This window comes from Cibotium barometz, chromosome 6, assembly GCF_041138505.1.
Source record: "Cibotium barometz isolate CiBa-2024 chromosome 6, ASM4113850v1, whole genome shotgun sequence".
Lineage (NCBI taxonomy): Eukaryota > Viridiplantae > Streptophyta > Polypodiopsida > Cyatheales > Cibotiaceae > Cibotium > Cibotium barometz.
Genome location: NC_141051.1, coordinates 53,552,848 through 53,570,988, shown reverse-complemented (window position 1 = coordinate 53,570,988; position 18,141 = coordinate 53,552,848). Strand labels below are relative to the sequence as shown.

Genomic DNA, 18,141 nt, shown 5'->3' with positions numbered 1-18,141 from the left:
GCGAACTAACGGATTTTGTCTCCGAAGACACCTTTTTACCTGCAATCATCAAGTTGTCTTCTAACTGGATTGCATTGGCAGTGACAGCTTCCCACGTTGTAAGACCTCTAATGACTAGGCCATTGTATATGTCCTCGTGGCGCAATCCTCGGATGAATCTATCGAGCAGTTGGTTATTATTGAAGCGCTCATCGGGAGTGCAGCGAGAATTTAGATGCTTCAATCGACTCTCACTGACTTCCCTTCCTCGCGTTCAGCTTTTTGGAGTTGAGATGCTACTCCCCAAAGCACACCCTCACGTATGTATTCTGTCAAGAACAATCTCTTGAGAGTGGGGTAGTGAGTGCGCTCTTCAACCCTTAAGGTTCGATACCAATCTCTGGCCTCAATGTGCTTCCTAACATCCTCGTTACCATTGAAGTTTTGAGTGAGCTTAGCCACTTGTACTGCCTTGCTTCTAGGTTCTCTCTCAGGCAGGCCCCGCATGTTTTCCGCAATAGATTGTCCGATCATCTGAGCAAACGCTGCGAGATCACCTAGGTGAGCAGGCATAGCTGGTGGAGTCACTTCTAGGATAGCCTGGCTGATAGGAGTTGGCGTTGGTCTGGGTATGTTGGCAAATGACGTAGGATATGATATGTGACTAGGCCTAGCTTCTCTTGGATAATGGTTATGATAAGGCGGTCGTGGAGCATATGCCATTGGCATACTAAGAGGCGTAGGAGCTACATGAGCATGAGTAGCGATAGGTACATATGGTCGATAGGCCCTAGCACGCACTGTTGTAGGTACTGTTCCACTAGGTAGCGGCGTCGTACTAACTACAGCGGTAACAGGTGTACTTTTCGTTATGCTCATTATTGGGGTAGGCATTGTGGATTCCTTAATGGAAAGTTGAGCCAAGGTTGGAAAGCTAAAGTTACTGCTCGTGGGCTCAACCTATATTGAGACTCCAGGCGAAACAACATATGAAGGGTCTATGGGACTCACCGAGGGAGTCTCCAATTGTGATAGGGTTGGTTGTTTGGCCTTGCCTGTATCCAAAAATCTCATAGGGCCAGTGGAACCTAAGTTCACTCTCCTATTTTGCCTCCAATTTGGATAATTCTATGAATAACCTCACATATCATTTGTTGTTGCTCCTTTAGATTAGTGGCGCTAGATGTAGATCGTAGGACTTCTAACCAACCTACATGGTATGTGTAGTCCGTGTATAGGTCAGTTAGAGTCTTTGTGTGTAGATCATATTCCCAATTTTCATTGAGAAATATCCCATCCAGACTTGGTGTGCCAAACGGTTCTCTTGAAGTGGACGCAATGTCACTTCTTATGGATTGGCTTCTAGGGACCTCTACTTTAGGAGGCGCGTCGTCGGAAGGTGGTAGCTCAGTAGGGCCCTCATTAAACGAAGTGGGTAGAATATCCACATGGACACTCTTTGGGAGGGTAGGGTCTACATGAGATGTGAATGGCGAATCCACTACCCCTCCTTCTTCATTTACTTCGCTTGTCGCATGTTCAGAGCGTGTAGCTCTACTAAAGGTCTCTATTAGACGACTAAACATGCTAGATCCGGGTTGTGGAGCCCAAACTGGCATGTTTTGGCTTGTCTCCTCAGGGTTCTTGGTAGGGTGCCCTTCCATGGCTGCTGAGTCAGAGGACGAGTCACTATCCACTATTCGTGGATCTTGGGTTGCACTCCCTTGGGTTCCAGCCGAAGGCCAAGATGCTAACGTGGAGGGATGGTGTGAGCCTGTGTAAACTGAAACGCTTTCTAGTGGCTCAGACTCTAGCACCCGACTAGAGCGTAGATGCATGTGACGTGGGTACCCTACGGGCGTTGGTAACTACCCTTGAAGTCCACACAAGTGGTTTCTTAGGTGTTTCACACCCCGTTTTTACTTGTTTTTGTATTGTTTTTAACCTGTTTCTAATCCCCTTATGGTCAAACCTGAACTAGGGCGTGTGATAGCTCGAAATGAGCGTATCGTTTAAAGGGTCCTAGCGTGCTTTACAGCACCGTGTTCGCCTATCCAGAGCTCCTGTGGTCCTCAAAACAGTCTGTTTTCTTGAGGGGGAAGGGGTGAAGTCCTATTTGCTTGTGGAGAAAAGGGTGAAGGCTTTATCCCACATGCTCACTTCCCTCCTTGGGAGGTGGGCTACATATAGGGCACAACTTCCTATAAGCTCTCACTTGAAAGAAAGCTATGGAGGCTCACTCTCCTATATATATATATATCAAAAGACCGAGACCGAGGCCGAGGCCGGGATCGGGGTCAATTGGAGGTTTTTCTTTTCAAAATTTTTTCTCCAAATAAAAATCTTTCCTCTCCACACGTTTGGTTTTTTCCTTTTAAAAAAAAATATTTTTTTTCCAAAATTAATTTTTCCTTTTTTTTTTGGGGGATAAGTTTTCTAGGGTTTCTTTCTAGGGTTCAGACTTTGCCGCGGCGCAGTTCGCACACAGCGCAGGTCTGGGGATTTAGAAATCCCCCCTCACACGTAGAAAACCAGAGAACAAAATGCACGCCCACACGCGGAGCGGAAAAATAACAAAAGAAACAGAAATGCAGAAGACAAATTGCAGAAACAGATTGCAGAACACAAAAACACCTCAACAACAAACACACAGTTGCCTTTCCTACAGTGTAAATTTCACTTCACGCAGCGGCCCGAGCTGCAAACTGGAGCTTGGTGCAGGGCAACTCCCCGGCAGCGGCGCCAAAAATGTGCGCTTTTGTCGCACAGGTCGTAGCTGGGGACTTGCCGAACACCGTATGCGAGCCACGAATGGCTACAAGCATACAACCAGGAAAGCAAGCTCAAACAGAATGCAAGGGTGTGTCACTCACCGCTCAAACCACCGCCGTGAAGGATTCCCGCGTCGCAGCTGTGAAGGAGGAGCCGCCGTCGCCGCTCTACCGCCTCGCCGCCGCCGTGCCGCTACACAATGCTCGATCGCTCTCTCACATTCTCTCTCTCTCTCACACGTAGGAGAAGGAAACCAAGGAGATAAGGCAAGAGCACTCTTGTATTCAGCGTATGAGAATGAGGGTTTTAGGGTTACATTTGACTCTTATAGGTGACTTGACCGTTCACACATGGGCGCCCATACATGGCCGGCCGATCCTAACCCTTACCCTGCTGATATTCAAGGTGCGCCTCTCATCGGCGATCACCCAATCCCTTTATCCTTAACATATGGTGCCGACAAGCCCGGCCCATGACTCAGAATATTTAAATTAATGACGTAAAACATAGTACGTCTCAATGTCCGTCATAGGTCAACAGTACCCAATATAGTGAGGTTGATAGGGCGGGAGAAAGTCCTGTGGTGGTGGGAAATGATGAGAGAGAGAGATTTTTATCCTATTTTGTTGTTGTGTGATGGTTGCAAGGGGGGGGGGGGTGTGGGGAGAGTGTTGTGGGGGGCAAAAAGGGAAAAATACGAAGGAAAAAAATTCACATTTTCTCGAAATCAGAGTCGATTTGGAGATAATTTTTTTTGAAACGAGGTGTCGGCACAAGCACAAACAGGGTGTGGGCGCCTCAGGTGAGATTGGGGGGGGGGGGTGGAGGGGGACATTGTGTGTAGCCGATGTGCAGCAACGTCAAGGGAAATGGTGAAAAGGTTGGGGGCATGTGGGCAGAGGCTGGGCATAGGATGGGGAAGGCCTAGGCACCTACGCAAACCGGTAGCTAGGTGCTGCATGGGATTGTGCGTGGGCACCTAGGCAAAGCCCAGTGGGTAGGCAGGTGTTGCAGGCGATGGTGAGAGAAAGAAAGAAATAAAGTTATATTAAACGTCTTCAAAAGACCCAATGGGTCTATGAGACGAAAAGTGATACAATAGTGTCCATGTAATCTCATCATGGTACAAAATAAAACAAAGACTAGAGCTACGAGATGGGAATGTCAAATCTGAGCCATATGATCATCATCATCATCATACAGCCTATGGAGCTAAGACCCCGGTAGGAGGAGGGGGCCATCAAGGATATCAAGCATGGGTGCAGCTTGTAGAAAGTTCTGCAGATCCTTTGGGCGTGGGAAGGTGGCTATGTGCCTCTCCAAGATCTCAAGCTGGGGCTGATGTCTGTGTTGCTGGTGAGGTCCAAGGAGTCTGTGATGTCGGGCTCGCTGAAGTGTGGTGGCTTGATCAAGGGTCATACCAAAGTGGGGTCTAGCGGTGAGAGAGAGAGAGAGAGTTATATTAACGTCTACGGAAGACCCCAAGGGCCTATGAGACCAAAAGTAATACAATGGTACCATGTATATACTGAGCCATGGAAAACTGAAAGAAAAAGTAAAATGAAAACATCTGACAGTACATGTGATCAACAGATGATCCTCTGTAGAGTGAGATATGCTGTGATAAGCTAATGACGATACCCGCCTCGGCCAAGGCCCAGAACCGATTTGATGGAGAGAGAGAGAGAGAGAGAGAGAGAGAGAGAGAGAGAGAGAGAGAGAGATTAATGTCGTGACCAGATCTTAGAATGATTTTAAGAGTCGTCCTTAATATTAAGGAATGCATTTTTTAAAATGAATTCATTAGAGTGTATGGCTATTGTTTGCAGACCCCGGTTTGGTTCTTGTGTCCAGCATTTACAGTGCATATGCACACTTATCCTTGTGAAAAGGATTTTCTTATAGTTATATGATGTCTTTATTCTGTGTCCATGGATGTTGAGGGCTCGTAACTGATACTGGCAATTGCTTAGGCATTGCCAGTCATATGCTTGAAAATATGAAGGTTTGGTTTACTTTTAGAGCTTGCATAGTAAGTGTCCATATTACTTGGCTTCTTACATGAACCAAATTTTGAAATCGCGTGTCTAAACTAGGAAAATATATAAAGTTCATCTAGGGCTGCCTACTTCTCTGACTAAAGGTTTTGGCTTAAATAACACTCAAGTGTTCAAGTTTAGTCTCTGTAAGATTTTCTTTAATCGGTGCATTCTTCTGTCCTCTATATCAACACAGAGTATTATTTTGATTTCTTTGTTCAACTTTTTATCTTATGCCATGCATGTAGGCATCAAATCGGATTTATCTTGTTCTAGAGTTTTGTGCTGGAGGTGATTTAGCTGCTTACATCCAACTGCATGGAAGAGTCTCGGAGACGATTGCGAGACACTTCATGCGTCAATTAGGTACAGTGCTACTTATCTTGCATGTTAATTTACTGTTTGAGGCTCGTTCACTTTTAGCTCTACTATCAGATGCATTATCTAGTTGCTTACATTTTTTTTGTGTGACAAATTGTCGTTTCTGGTATAGACCTTCATCCCAATCAAGCTTATGCCTTGTCATTTACAAAATGAACCTGCAGGCTAAATTTATCACTTGCATCAGGCCCAAATATCAGAAGGCATCAGATGCACGTGTCATGTCTATTGAGTTAGTGTTTAGAAGCACTATAAATTCAGAGCAATACATTTTTGGTTGACCAACGCACTATGCACTACTGGCTTATGATGAGAGTTATCATATCAATTATTTGCATGTGCTTGTTTGTTTCTGGTCCATGTTATGGTTTCATAAGTAGCATCTAGAGACGGTGTCCGAGATTTTGAAGGAGAGAGAGTTCTATTTCAACACATAGAAATCCTCAAATTTTCAAGTGTTTTATGTGGGGTGCATCATTGGTATGAAAGAGAACATTATACCCAATCAAGTTCAGGGATATAGCTGAATGGTTAGTTCATACGGATAGTTGAGAGCTCCTCAGGAAAACCAGGAGCATGTGAATAAGAAATAGCCACCTGAGATGCCTTTATGGAACCACGTGAAGGGTGTGAAGACAAGGGGAGGAAAGATTTAGGTACCAGGCATAGGAGGGATAGTGTTGAAACAGGACGGCATCCATTTTTCTTGAGCAAATTAGTATAAATTTGTTACAAATCTGCCAAAGAACATTTAGGTACGAGGCATAGGAGGGATTGTTATGTGCACACATATGGACGTGGCTGATCCAAAGCTAATCCCTGCCTTGCAGAAGATAAGCATTAGGTTTAGGGAACTAGCCAGGCTCGGCAATGCTAAGTGCTGAAAGTGTTCCAAAAGAAGTGCATAGGTCTAAGGAGAGTAACTCAGCATATGTCCAGAAGCTGGTTGGTGTCAGGCAAACCCAAGGGAAGAGTTTCATGAGAGTCGGTAGCGATTTGGTGCTGCCAAGGAAGGCTCTTATGGAGCAACTCCAAGGGATGATGATCATCCAAGGGGTGGAGCCATGGGTGCCATGATCCGTTTCAAGAAGAAGGATTCATGTTTGTGTTAGGGACAGGGCAAGAAAGCAAGGGGACAAAGTGGAACAGATGCACATATCTCTACACCAGATTTAGAGTGGATTCAGAGACATACGGCAAGGTTTTCAGTGAAAAGGTTGCCAAGAAGGGAAGGATGACAAGTATGGGAGACCATATGTGGAGATAGAGGAGGATGACAGAATTATCCAAGGTCAAGGTTGGAATCCTGTCATCAAGTTAGTTGGATGGGATGTCATGTGCACACACATGGACATGGCTGATCCAAAGCTAATCCCAGATTTGCAGCAGATAAACATTAGGTTTAGGGCACTAGCCATGCTCAGACAGGCCCAGATTGGACACAGATGAAGTTGGCCAGCATCATAGCATGTGAAACAAGGGGTCCGCCAGCATTTATTGCATTTATGTGTCCTCTTTTCTTGCCGACAGCAGATCGGCCAGTTTGTGGCAATTTATGGGGCCTATATAAAGGCTCGGCAAAGGGTCATTGTAGCATCTGATCCCCACTATGGTGGAGGTCAAGAGTCAGTCTTACAAGGTCATTAGTGTTGAAACAGGACGGCATCCACTCTTTATTAGTTATTGGTTTTTTATAGTAGGCATCCTGAAGAACATTGTGCTAGACAGAGACAACGAGTTTACTTAACAATTTTGGAGACAATTGTTTGATCCATGAGGATGACCACCATAGGCATGGTCAAAGGGGGTCAGAACTGAACTCAAATACAGTTACAATGTGGTAGTGTAGTCATCCACAATCAGATGGTCAGATAGGAATATTCTATCAGCTAGCTTTTGATCTGATGCACATCATCAATAGTAGAAGTGGGAAGAGTCTTTTGCTGATTGTCGACCCTGCTTTTAATGGCTTTTTCCTCCAGCCACGACTTATATACAGGAACCACAACAACGACAAGCATGGGGTTTTCAAGAACAATGCATATGGAAACTAAACTGAGATCACATAGAATTTTGCGCTGGAAGCCTGGAACAGATCAAGTCTGGCTCGTTCAGGATGTTGCCACATCTGCGCCTGACTTGTTGCTTAAACACCATCTTTCTTTCTCCTAAAATGCGTTTGCAACTTAAAACTTCAATCTTTTGAAACAGTTTTTATTGAATCAATCATTTCAATCATTTTCTACCTGACTGAGGGTTTAAACCAAGTGATTCTAAGTCTAAAGTGTTTACTCTTCCAATCATAGTTTTTTCATATGGTAACCATACGGCATTCGCATATGAGTCTGAACGTATGAAATAAGTATGGTTCAAACCTTGGAGAAATTCCATACGTGGGATTTCATACTTGATTCTTAAATTAAAGGGTAGACATGCCATTTTCAAAGAAGTGAACCATGAGAGACTTAAAATATGTGAAAGCCATGATAGATTGTAACTTGGTTGGACACAATGCTAATCAATACACTTAAATACACTAAGATTTGATGGACACATGCTCAGTACAAGAAGTAATTTGCTGAATTGACAAGAGACACACAATGAGCCGGAACAGCCGGCCCCTCCCTCAAATAAAGTATATTGTTCTTGGGAGAATCAAGTACATAGTGTCATGGGCATTTCTGACTAGATTTCCATACCAATGCATATGAATAAAGTATTGCAAAACAAGTGCTTGTCGATGTAGACTTGCAACTCACACTACCCTCTCAAGTGCCCATGTTTCCTACCATTTGCTCTCTATTGTTCTACCAACACATGGTGGTAACAATCTGCAAGAGAGCTCGTAGGACGAGAGAACAGTACATAGGGTATGTGATCTTGCAATCCGGTTCCTCCCTCCTGCTACTTGCTTCCATATTTAAGCATAAAAGCTTACCAATTGCAAGTAGAGTCGATGACAGTGAAAGTCTTTGTGATGGAAGTCCTTGGAGTGATGAGATCTTCGATTTGTCGCATTTCTTTGTGACAAAAGTCTTCAAGAGGATGAAGGGAACCCTGGGAAAGCTTCCCCTATGGTTCAACTTGAGAAAGGAGGGCTGAAATTAGGGTTCTCAGCAAAAAGACCAGAAATTACAACAATAAAAAGAGCTGTTTTGCTGAATTTCAGTCATTGGGAGTGTGTAGGAGAGTGTTTAGCACCTGGAAACACTCTTGGAAGCTTGGGAAACACCTTAGCAAGCTTGGATATGGAGTTGGGAAGGAGAAAGTGCAGAAAATACAGCCCTAATGTCCTCATGAAGGAGGCGCCTATCTCTAGAGGGGGGAGGAGAAGTGAGGTGGTGAGTTGTCCACTCTAGGTGGCAGGTAGGTGCTTTGTGGAGCAAGCTAGAGAGGACACATGGCTGGTTACTCCCTTTGTACAAAGGGGATAAGGTCTAGGCGGTGGATATTGGGTTCTGTCCACCTCGGGATATCATTGTGTGTGAACACCGAGCTGGTTATAATTTATAAGTGAGTTTTGGTTGCCCAAAACTTAATGAAGTGTGTACACACTCACTTATAAATTAGTGTTAATTCCTAAGGCTAGGTTTATGACCAATACTTACCACCTGTCACATGCCACATAACCATGTTAGTATACATTTTCACACGCACGGTTCACGGACGGGCGACTACACATTGGTTAAGCAAGCATGAAAACATCATGTAATTTCAATTGCAGGCAAGCACATAAAGATGCTATGCAATGTTGCATTAGTATGGACAATCCCCATTCATGAGACGATACCGAAATAGACGTGCTCCAGACAAGTACATGAGGTACCAGACCCAATGGAACACCAATCCACCAGGCATTTTCGAGCATGTACATAGCGGCACAAGTCCCGATGGAAAGCCAAGTTCGGCCCTACATACTTGCGAAGGAGACTCACATGAAAAGCATTGTGTATGCGCCAATGACTAGGTAATGCCAATCTGAAAGCCACTTCATTGATCTTCTCGATCACTCGAGAAGGCCCATAATACCTAGTTGCAAGCTTTAGGATATGCACCCTCTTTGCCAAGCCTCTTTGCAAGTCTTTCTTTCTCAAATTTCAGTAATACCCAATCATTCTCTTTAACATCCAATTGCCTTCTATGCTTGTCGGTAGCCTTTTTATGCTTGTCTTGTGACCTTGCAATGGCTGTCCGCACACGAGCAAAAACAATATCCAAGTCTCTTACATACTCATCAGCTCTTGCAAATATCTCATCCTTTGTGCGAAGGATGGGTGGCAAAACCACCTTACCATAAACAATCTCAAATGGGGCCTTTCTCGTAGATGTATGCACCGTATTGTTGTATGCAAATTTCTCAAGCGGTAAGTACTTCTCCCAAGAAGACTTCTGATCAACATGCATAAATGGAGACACCTCCAAAAGACTTTCCAAAACTTTTGTACATATGCATTCACTGTTTTCTCCTCATTTTGCTTCACCCAATTCCACTTCATTGTTATCTCATTCAATGCATTGGGAGGCAAGAATTGAGCATAGAATCTCTCCTTGAACTCTTCCCATGATCTAACATTCAACCGGCAATGGCATTTGACATACATTTTGACCACTGCCATAAACATTGTGTCCTTTACGGGCTACATAAGGTATTCTTGCATGGCGTGAAGTCGCCGATTGTTTTCCTCCCATAGCATGGAGATTCATCCTCTTAGACATAAGTTCTTGTTTGGGCACCTGTGGGGATTCCAAGACATGTGGGATGGTTGCCTTTTTTGCATAGGCATCCTCGGTACGAGCCAAGTATGCACGTGCTACATCACTTAGTTGCATGTGCAACTCTTGAGCAATCATTGCCATTGCATGATCCATATAAGATTCAGCTTTCTTGGCTTTCAAACGGTCATGTACCAATGGATCCTTGCGGTGGTAGAGATTCAATTCTTCTTGTTGTGCATGGAGAAGAGCTTGCATACGAGTAAGTTCAGCCCTCAAGACTATAGACTCCTCTTCCTGCATCTTCTCTTTGCCACGGGACGGCTGTCCCACATATTCATGTTCTCTATTGTGCACCACATGAGTTTGTTCATCTTGTTGTAAAGCATTGGAGGCATGCAATTCGTTGTCCCCGCCTCTTGTGTTAGCATCTCCAACATTCACTATATGGCTATCCATAATGTTCTAAGTGTACAGATAGCTAGTGTTCATGGTGATCGTCTCTCACGATAGAAGTGAGAGAACTGTATGCACTGATACCAATGTAACTTGGTTGAACACAATGCTAATCAATACACTTAAATACACTAAGATTTGATGGACACATGCTCAATACAAGAAGTAATTTGCTGAATTGACAAGAGACACACAATGAGCCAGAATGGCTGGCCCCTTCCTCAAATAAAGTATATTGATCTTGGGAGAATCAAGTACATAGTGTCATGGGCATTTCTGACCAGATTTCCATACCAATGCATATGAATAAAGTATTGCAAACAAGTGGTTGTCGATGTAGACTTGCAACTCTTACTATCCTCTCAAGTGCCCATGTTTCCTGCTATTTGCTCTCTATTGTTCCACCAACTGTAACATGCGGAAGCTTCGGGGGAGATCGGTAACTTCAATGCTCAGAAATCAACACGCTTTTCGCGACGGAATTAACGCATAAATTGAACGAAAATGTGCAAAAAATAGAGAGAGGGAGAGGGAGAGAGGAGAGGACACAATATTGGGTCCCAAATACCCTCTGTAGGGTCCCCACCACGGATGGTGTATTTGCTTTATTAGAATGATGTAAATCTGAAAGAAAAATACATGAAAACTTGACCTTTCTTGGCTTAGAAATCTCTGCCCTTGACCTGCAGTCCTTCACCCCTTTGCGTTAGCACTCCTTGGCTGTCGTGGCCCTTAATTGCCTTAGCACTTGGTGAATTATGAGATGACTCAATGGGGTTGTGGGCTCACTATTTAAACAGTAGTCGGCCAGCACTAATCCAGGTGGCCAGCATAGTTTCTGCGCACGACTGCAAAATCAGCATTAAATGCTGAATAAATCACATAAAAAGCTGCGCATCATTTCATGGCTGGCTGGGCATCGGGCGCATGATTCACCACAGATCTGGCACTGAATCCCCTCTATGTTTTGAGGGCTGGGCAGCCTGTGTGGGCTGCCCCACACTTGCCCTACAGCCATCATAATGCTAGATGTGCTGTCGACTGCCCTCGCATGCCCTTAGGGCTATCCTACAGCCTCTCCATGGCTGGTGGGTTCAGCCAGGGCCTTCCTAGCCCTCATGGGGTGGTTTTACACTATCCCCATGTCCGCACAAAGACTCGGGGTAGCCCTATGGGCTGGCCCCTTTTCCTAAAAGCAAACCCTAACTACGTACACAATGATCTGGCATCCAGTACCATACCAGATACACAGAATCACTGACATCATTCCAGAGGGAGACTCACAGCGCGGACTAGCACTATTTCATGTGCAGGACAGTGCACACCTGACCTTGGACTCATGTGCAGGACAATGCACCCCTGACCTCGGACGACTGAGATGGATCCCTGGCTGATTCGTCCCGGACTGGGCTCACATGGGACCAGTTTACCATCCCAGGTCCTGCACCTTCTGTACAGATATCATAGTTGTTTCTCGTACCGGTACGAATGGGTTCGTACTGTACGGTTCGTACGATACGATATCGTACGGTACGAGTTTATATATATATATATATATATATATCCAAAATTTTTTTCCTTGAAAAAAAAAAATCCAAATGCTTAAAAAAAATATAGAAATGCTGCGTAACGAAGATCCCAAATGCTGGCAATACTTCGCAACTTTCGTGTCCACTCAGTATTCCATATGGGGTTGTTGAGAGACCTAAAAAATTTGGCGAGGTAGATTGGTAGTGTACACTTGATTGGTAGGATGAGAGAATCTTGCTACATCACTTGGAGATCCTTGGTATAGGTAGGCTAGACAGTTAGATTCTCAAGTTATGTACGAGGGAGAAGATTTGGACATTGCCATTTTGATCTAGAGAGGAGTCCCTAAACATATCACCCTAGATACATTGCTCGTATTTGTGCAAGGACGGTCCCTTAGTCATAAATGCTACATTGGGAGACCTTTGGTATTGCATTACCCATCCAGGTTCTTTTTTGGAGACATTCGGGAGATCCAACTGGGAGAGATACATATCCATGTTCTGGTTCCTCAAGCACTGTAGACTCCTCCCCTCCCAACCTTTCCTCACATTCAAGCTTGAAGCTCCATAGGTTGTAAGTGTAAAAAATAAAAACCGTATTTTATTGTACGGTATCCGAAAATTTCATATCGTACCAAAAATTTCCGTATGGTATCGTATTTTCGTACCGTGACAACTATGACAGATATGTCTACGTGGCATCCAAGTGCGGGATGCACGTGACATCCCCTTCTGCTTAACTTGATGGAAGCTGCATAGTCTCCAAATAATCCATTAACAACTTCAGATGGTCTTCGAAATACTCTTTGTCAAGCCATATCGCTTCACGGGTCCCTCGGTCCTGAAACTTCGTGAGGAACTGTCGTTGTCTTCGACCTGAGCCATGCTTGAAACGGTGTAGAAGGATGTGTTCTGGAACCATAACTTTTGCTTCATCAATAATATCTGGTTTCGCCTCGTCTTTGACTTCTGAAGGGATTGGGCCTGCATATGGCTTTAACCAACTGACGTGAAACACATCGTGCATAGTCCAACTCGGAGGTGCCTTTAGTTCAAGCTGTTTTGAATGATTCTTTTTCTTCAGCTATTGGCAGGATTCCATATGAGGCAGCATTTGGAAGACCTTTCCAGTCATTGTTGACTAGGACCTCATCTTCAGTACCTAAAGTGAAGAGAGTGACAGAGTCTTACCAGGAGATTTTAGAGTTAGTAAAAGACAGATTGACTAAAGCGCAAGAGACCTACACTCTTCAGCAAGGTAAGTGGAAATCTTATTTGCCTTTAGTTCAAGCTGTTTTGAATGATTCTTTTTCTTCAGCTATTGGCAGGATTCCATATGAGGCAGCATTTGGAAGACCTTTCCGGTCATTGTTGACCAGGACCTCATCTTCAGTACCTAAATCGAACAGAGTGACAGAGTCTTACCAGGAGATTTTAGAGTTAGTAAAAGACAGATTGACTAAAGCGCAAGAGACCTACACTCGACAGGCCAATAAAGACAGAAGGGATATGAAGTTTTCGGAAGGGGATTGGGTTTATCTTCGGATTATGAAGCAAAGGTTGAAGTAGCCGGACAAGCGATGCCCAAAGTTGTCTTTCAAGAGCTTCGGACCTTTTCCCATCCAGAAGAAGATTAATGAGATGTCTATGCAGTTAAAGCTAAGATTTCCACTTACCTTGCTGATCGTGGACATAACACTTCAGCACATCAAAGGTCAATTGGTTGTATATCTCTGTATGGCCGTCCGTCTGTGGGTGGAATGCACTGGAAAAATTCAATTTAGTACCAAAGTTATCAAATAATGCCCTCCAAAAATGACTGGTAAACTTGGCATCTCGGTTTGACACTATGGTCCTAGGAATCTCGCCAATCGGGTACCAATGCCGAATGAATAACTGGGCAACATCCTCGGGGGTCATATTGGCCCTGATAGGAATAAGCATAACAAATTTGCTAAATCTATCAATAATAGTTAAGCATTGCGTATTACGCTTACTCGGACTGGGAGGCAGATTCGTGACAAAGTCCATTGAAATATCTTGGAAAGGACCCTCAGGAATTGGCAAGGGCTGTTAACAACCCTATCTTCTTTCCACGAGGAGCTTTCACCTTTTGATAAATATCACAGCGTTGTACATATGTAAACACATCCCGCCTCATCTTTGGCCAATAATATTGCCATTTCAATTTCTCCAAAGTCGAATTCATGCCCCTATGACCACCAGTAATGGCGTCATGGGCATCATGGAGAAGAACTGCCCTGAACGACTTCATGACACATAGTTTGCCTTTGTAGAAAAGCCAACCATCGCGTATCAGAAAGTGGCATGGTCCTGTGGCATCCAATGCCTGTTCACACTGTGTATCGAATTCCTGGGAATCGGCGTACGTGTGCTTCGTGTCATCTAGTCCTGTACCAACGAGATCGAGTTTAGTGGTCTGAATCGAAGTCACTTGTCCCTTCCTGCTCAAAGCATCGGCCACTGGATTGGCCTTTCTTGGAAGGTACTCAATTATATCACCGAATTGTTGAAATATCTGGCTCCTGCGGTGTTGTCGATCACTCCACTGTGCACTTGGCATTGTCTGAATCCAGCGTAATGCTTGATGGTCAGTGCGAACCTCAAAGTCACGGCCATACAAAAAATGTTTCCAATGTTTCAAGGCATGTATAAATGCCAGGAGTTCACGATCATAGACTGAGTAATTTTCCTCTGCGGGCAGTAACTTACGAGACATGTAAGCTACTGGATGACCATTCTGTTGTAACACACCTCCAATTGCGATGTTACTCGCATCGGTGATGACCTGGAATGGCTCGTCCCACGAGGCAAGTGCTAAACAAGGCGCTGATAAAGCCACCTTGAGGTTCTTGAATGCCTCTAACGCTCGTGGAGGCATTTGAATCTTTTGCCTTCTTGTCTTCACACCCTTTAGCAGATTGGTGAGATCCGTCAAGAGATCAGAAAACTTATCTATGTGGGTGGAGCATGCGTGACATATACCCACAAAGGATCTGATGTCATAGGCTGTCTGAGGTATTTCCCAATCGACAATCTCGGCCACTTTAGCCGGATCAAGTCGAATGCCTTCTGCACTAATTATGTATCCCAAGTAATGTACCTGGAATAAATAAAATTCCGACTTCTTTTCATTGACGTAGAGCTCGTTGCTCTCCAATAACTTATCAATGTCATGCTGCTCAACTGTACCTGAAAATACCAGTATGTCGTCCAGAAATATGAACACACACTTTCCAATCAAATCCCGGAAAACACGCATCATCATGCGGTTAAATGTAGCTGGGGCGTTCGTCAAGCCAAATGGCATGACCGAAAGATCTGCTCCTGCGAGCTCCGCCTCCTCCCCCTCCTGTTGCTTCTCACCGTCGCGCCCCCCCCCTCCCCCCCCTCCCCCCCCCCGCGCCTGTCCCCCGCCTTCTCCTCTGTCCTCTCCCCCGTCTCCTTCCTCGCATCCTTCCTCGCCATCTCTCCCCCGCCTTCTTCCTCGCATCCTCCCCCGCCTCCTTCCTCGCATCCTCCCCCGCCATCCCCCCCCCCCCCCCCCCCCCCCCCCCCCCCGCCTTCTCCTCCTCCGCCTCCTTCCTCGTTTCCTCCCCCCGCCATTTCTCCTTCCTCGCTTCCTTCCCCCGCCATCTCTTCCCCCACCATCTCTACCCCCCCGCCTTCTCCTCCGCCTCGCTTCTCTCCCCCGCCATCTCTACCCCCCCCGCCTTCTCCCTCTCCTCCCCTTCCGTCTCGCCCCTCCCCCCACCGCTAGCTCCCCCGCCTCAGCTCCCCCCCTCCCCCCCCCCCCCCCCCCCCGCTCCCCCCCGCTATCCTTTAACCTTCCGCCTCTCCGTTTCCTCGTAGGGCTGTGTCCCTCCCGTTGGTGACCCCGGTTTCTGGCCTTTTCCCTCTGGAGGACTCCATGGAAGCCGCTCCGACTACCCCTGCCGATTCCGGTCTCCGTCTGGAGTTCACAGCTGCAGATCATCAGTTGTTTGTTTCCACAGTTTCCGCTCTTGAGGCCTCCTCCTTGGTCTGCAAGATAGTGGGTAGCCGTCCGATGCGGAGAGAGCTTCGCGACCTTCTGCAAGGCAGCCTCGTTGGCGTGCCTGCCAAGATCGTCAGCGTCGATTTTTTGGGACGTGGCTACTACCAGGTGGATTTCGAGTCTCCCCAGGCAGCTCAGATGGTGCTGGCTCGGAGCCCCATTGCCCTCCGCTCATCCCGGGCGTTCCTGGCGCGATGGACTCACGGTTTCGACCCCGCTTCTGACCCGCTAGCAGGCGTGACAGGTTTTCCCATCACTATCTGCTTTCCTGGACTCCGTAGGGAGTACTTGCCTCTCTTGTCATCCATTGGCAAGGCATTCGGGCAGGTGGTGGAGACGCCTCAGACAGCGGCTTCAGTGATAGCTCGGGCAGCAGGACTCCCGGCCATTCGTGTTGTGGTTCCGTCACCGGAGTCCCTCCCGAAGACGATCCTCCTCCCTTGTCTTTCTGGAGGACATCTGATACAGCACGTGGAGTATTCGGGCCTCCTCGGCCAGTGCTACACCTGTCGGGAGATGGGCCATCTCGCACGTGCCTGTCCCCGCAAGGGGGTTCATCCTTCACGCTCTGCCGCGTCTGGACCCCCTGCAGGAGACCCGAGGGGTGGCCATCCACCTCAGAGACCGGACATCCCTGGCTCGTCTCAGCAGGCGCCATCATCTGACGAGCAGGCCCTGGCGGAGGATGCCGTGCAGACCCAGGAGGCTGGCGGATGGCAGGAGGTTCGCTGGCGGAAACGCCCGGCCCGCAGGGACCGTCGCAGACGCCAGCAGGCAGCACAGGCTGGCGGACAGGCGACTCCGGCTGGCGTCCAAGCACCTACCCGCACTTATGCTCCAGTCAGGGATAGGCGGCCAACAGGTCCCACCCCGATGGACGAGGATTCAGACTCAGTGCCTGTTGAGGCCGCCGGTGGAGCCCCCCACGTGGAGACGCCGCTCCCGCCTCCCCCCGCGGGGGGCCCCGCCCCCTCCATGGAGCAGATTCCTGAGGATCCCGGGCCACACTCTGCGACCCCCGGCTCCTCTTCCCCTCACTCGGAGAGCACTCCTTCCACCCCCCCCCTCTCCCCCCCCAGCCCCCCCCTCCCGCCTCCTCCGGCGGCCCCCCCTGACACCTATCCTCTGGCAGATGCCTCTCCATCCTCTCCTTGCTCTCCCCCCTCCTCTTCGCGAGCCACCATCCCTCCCTTGGCCTCTCCAGGATACTCCGCCAGACCACCCACTGCCCTGGGGCAGCGCAGCTGGGTAGGCCAGAGTTCAGTCCAGCGGCTGTTCCACCGCCACTCCGGGCCGGTGGAGATGGCGATCCTAGCTTCGCCCGCCACAGAGTTCTTTCCAGCCTCCCCTGGGGGGCCCCCGCGAGTGATGGGGCTCCAAGTGGATTACGGTTTTTTCAGGTGCCTCCAGCTGGATGCTGGCCCGTTCGAGACACTGGTTGCGCCCTTGCGAGTTTGTGTGGTGTGCCATCCCTCTCGTTCTCCTTCAGTGGTGAGCAGCATGGTGGCCTTCTCCTTTCCTCCAAGTGTTGCCCCAGACACAGCATGGGATTGCAACTCTGTAGAGGAAGTTTTGCGTGATCAGATACTGGAGTTTTCTCACCACTTCAGTGACTTGGGGCTCACGGACCTATTGCAGACCCGACTACACTCAGCCCGCATGAGCTTGTTTGGTATAGGAGATTGGCGGGCGGATCCGGTCCACACCTCAGTTGAGGCGGTGCTACTGATTCTCCTCCATGCCGCCCCGAGGGTGCAGCCTACCTTTAGATACATATATGCAGAGGATTGGTCTCACGCCTATGCCCTGGACAGGGCGAAGGCGGAGTGGGGCTGGACACAGAGACAGGTCACCCTCTTTTTGGAGAGACTCCGCACCCGGACAGACAGTGACTATTCTCCCTCCAAGCCGGCGCCCAAGACTCACAGAGTGGAGGGCAGATCATCCGGGCCGGCTGAGAGGGGTGAGCCAGTGGTGGCTGCTTCACTTGCCATAGCTCATCCATGAGGATCCTCTCATGGAACATCCAGGGTCTCGGTGGACATCGCTGCTACATTGGTCGGGGCAGACTTCGCCAGGAGATCCAGAGGGCTCTCGTTGGAGGACCCATAGATATCCTTTTCATCCAGGAACACCACCTTTCTGTCGGGCGTACCCGCACCTGCGGGAAGATCTTGCCAGGCAGGAGTCACACTTTTTGGTCACCGGCATA

The 18,141-nt window shown here is 47.5% G+C and overlaps 1 protein-coding gene across 1 annotated transcript in view; it reads left to right on the top strand.

Moving 5' to 3' along the window:
• Positions 1-18,141, top strand: part of LOC147637868 (serine/threonine-protein kinase ATG1c-like) — a 72,360-nt gene that overhangs the window by 41,013 nt on the left and 13,206 nt on the right. Inside the window, exon 2 of the mRNA XM_086799706.1 lies at positions 5,039-5,156. Within this exon, the coding sequence (XP_086655832.1) occupies positions 5,039-5,156 (118 nt within the window). The remainder of the gene's footprint in view (positions 1-5,038; positions 5,157-18,141) is intronic.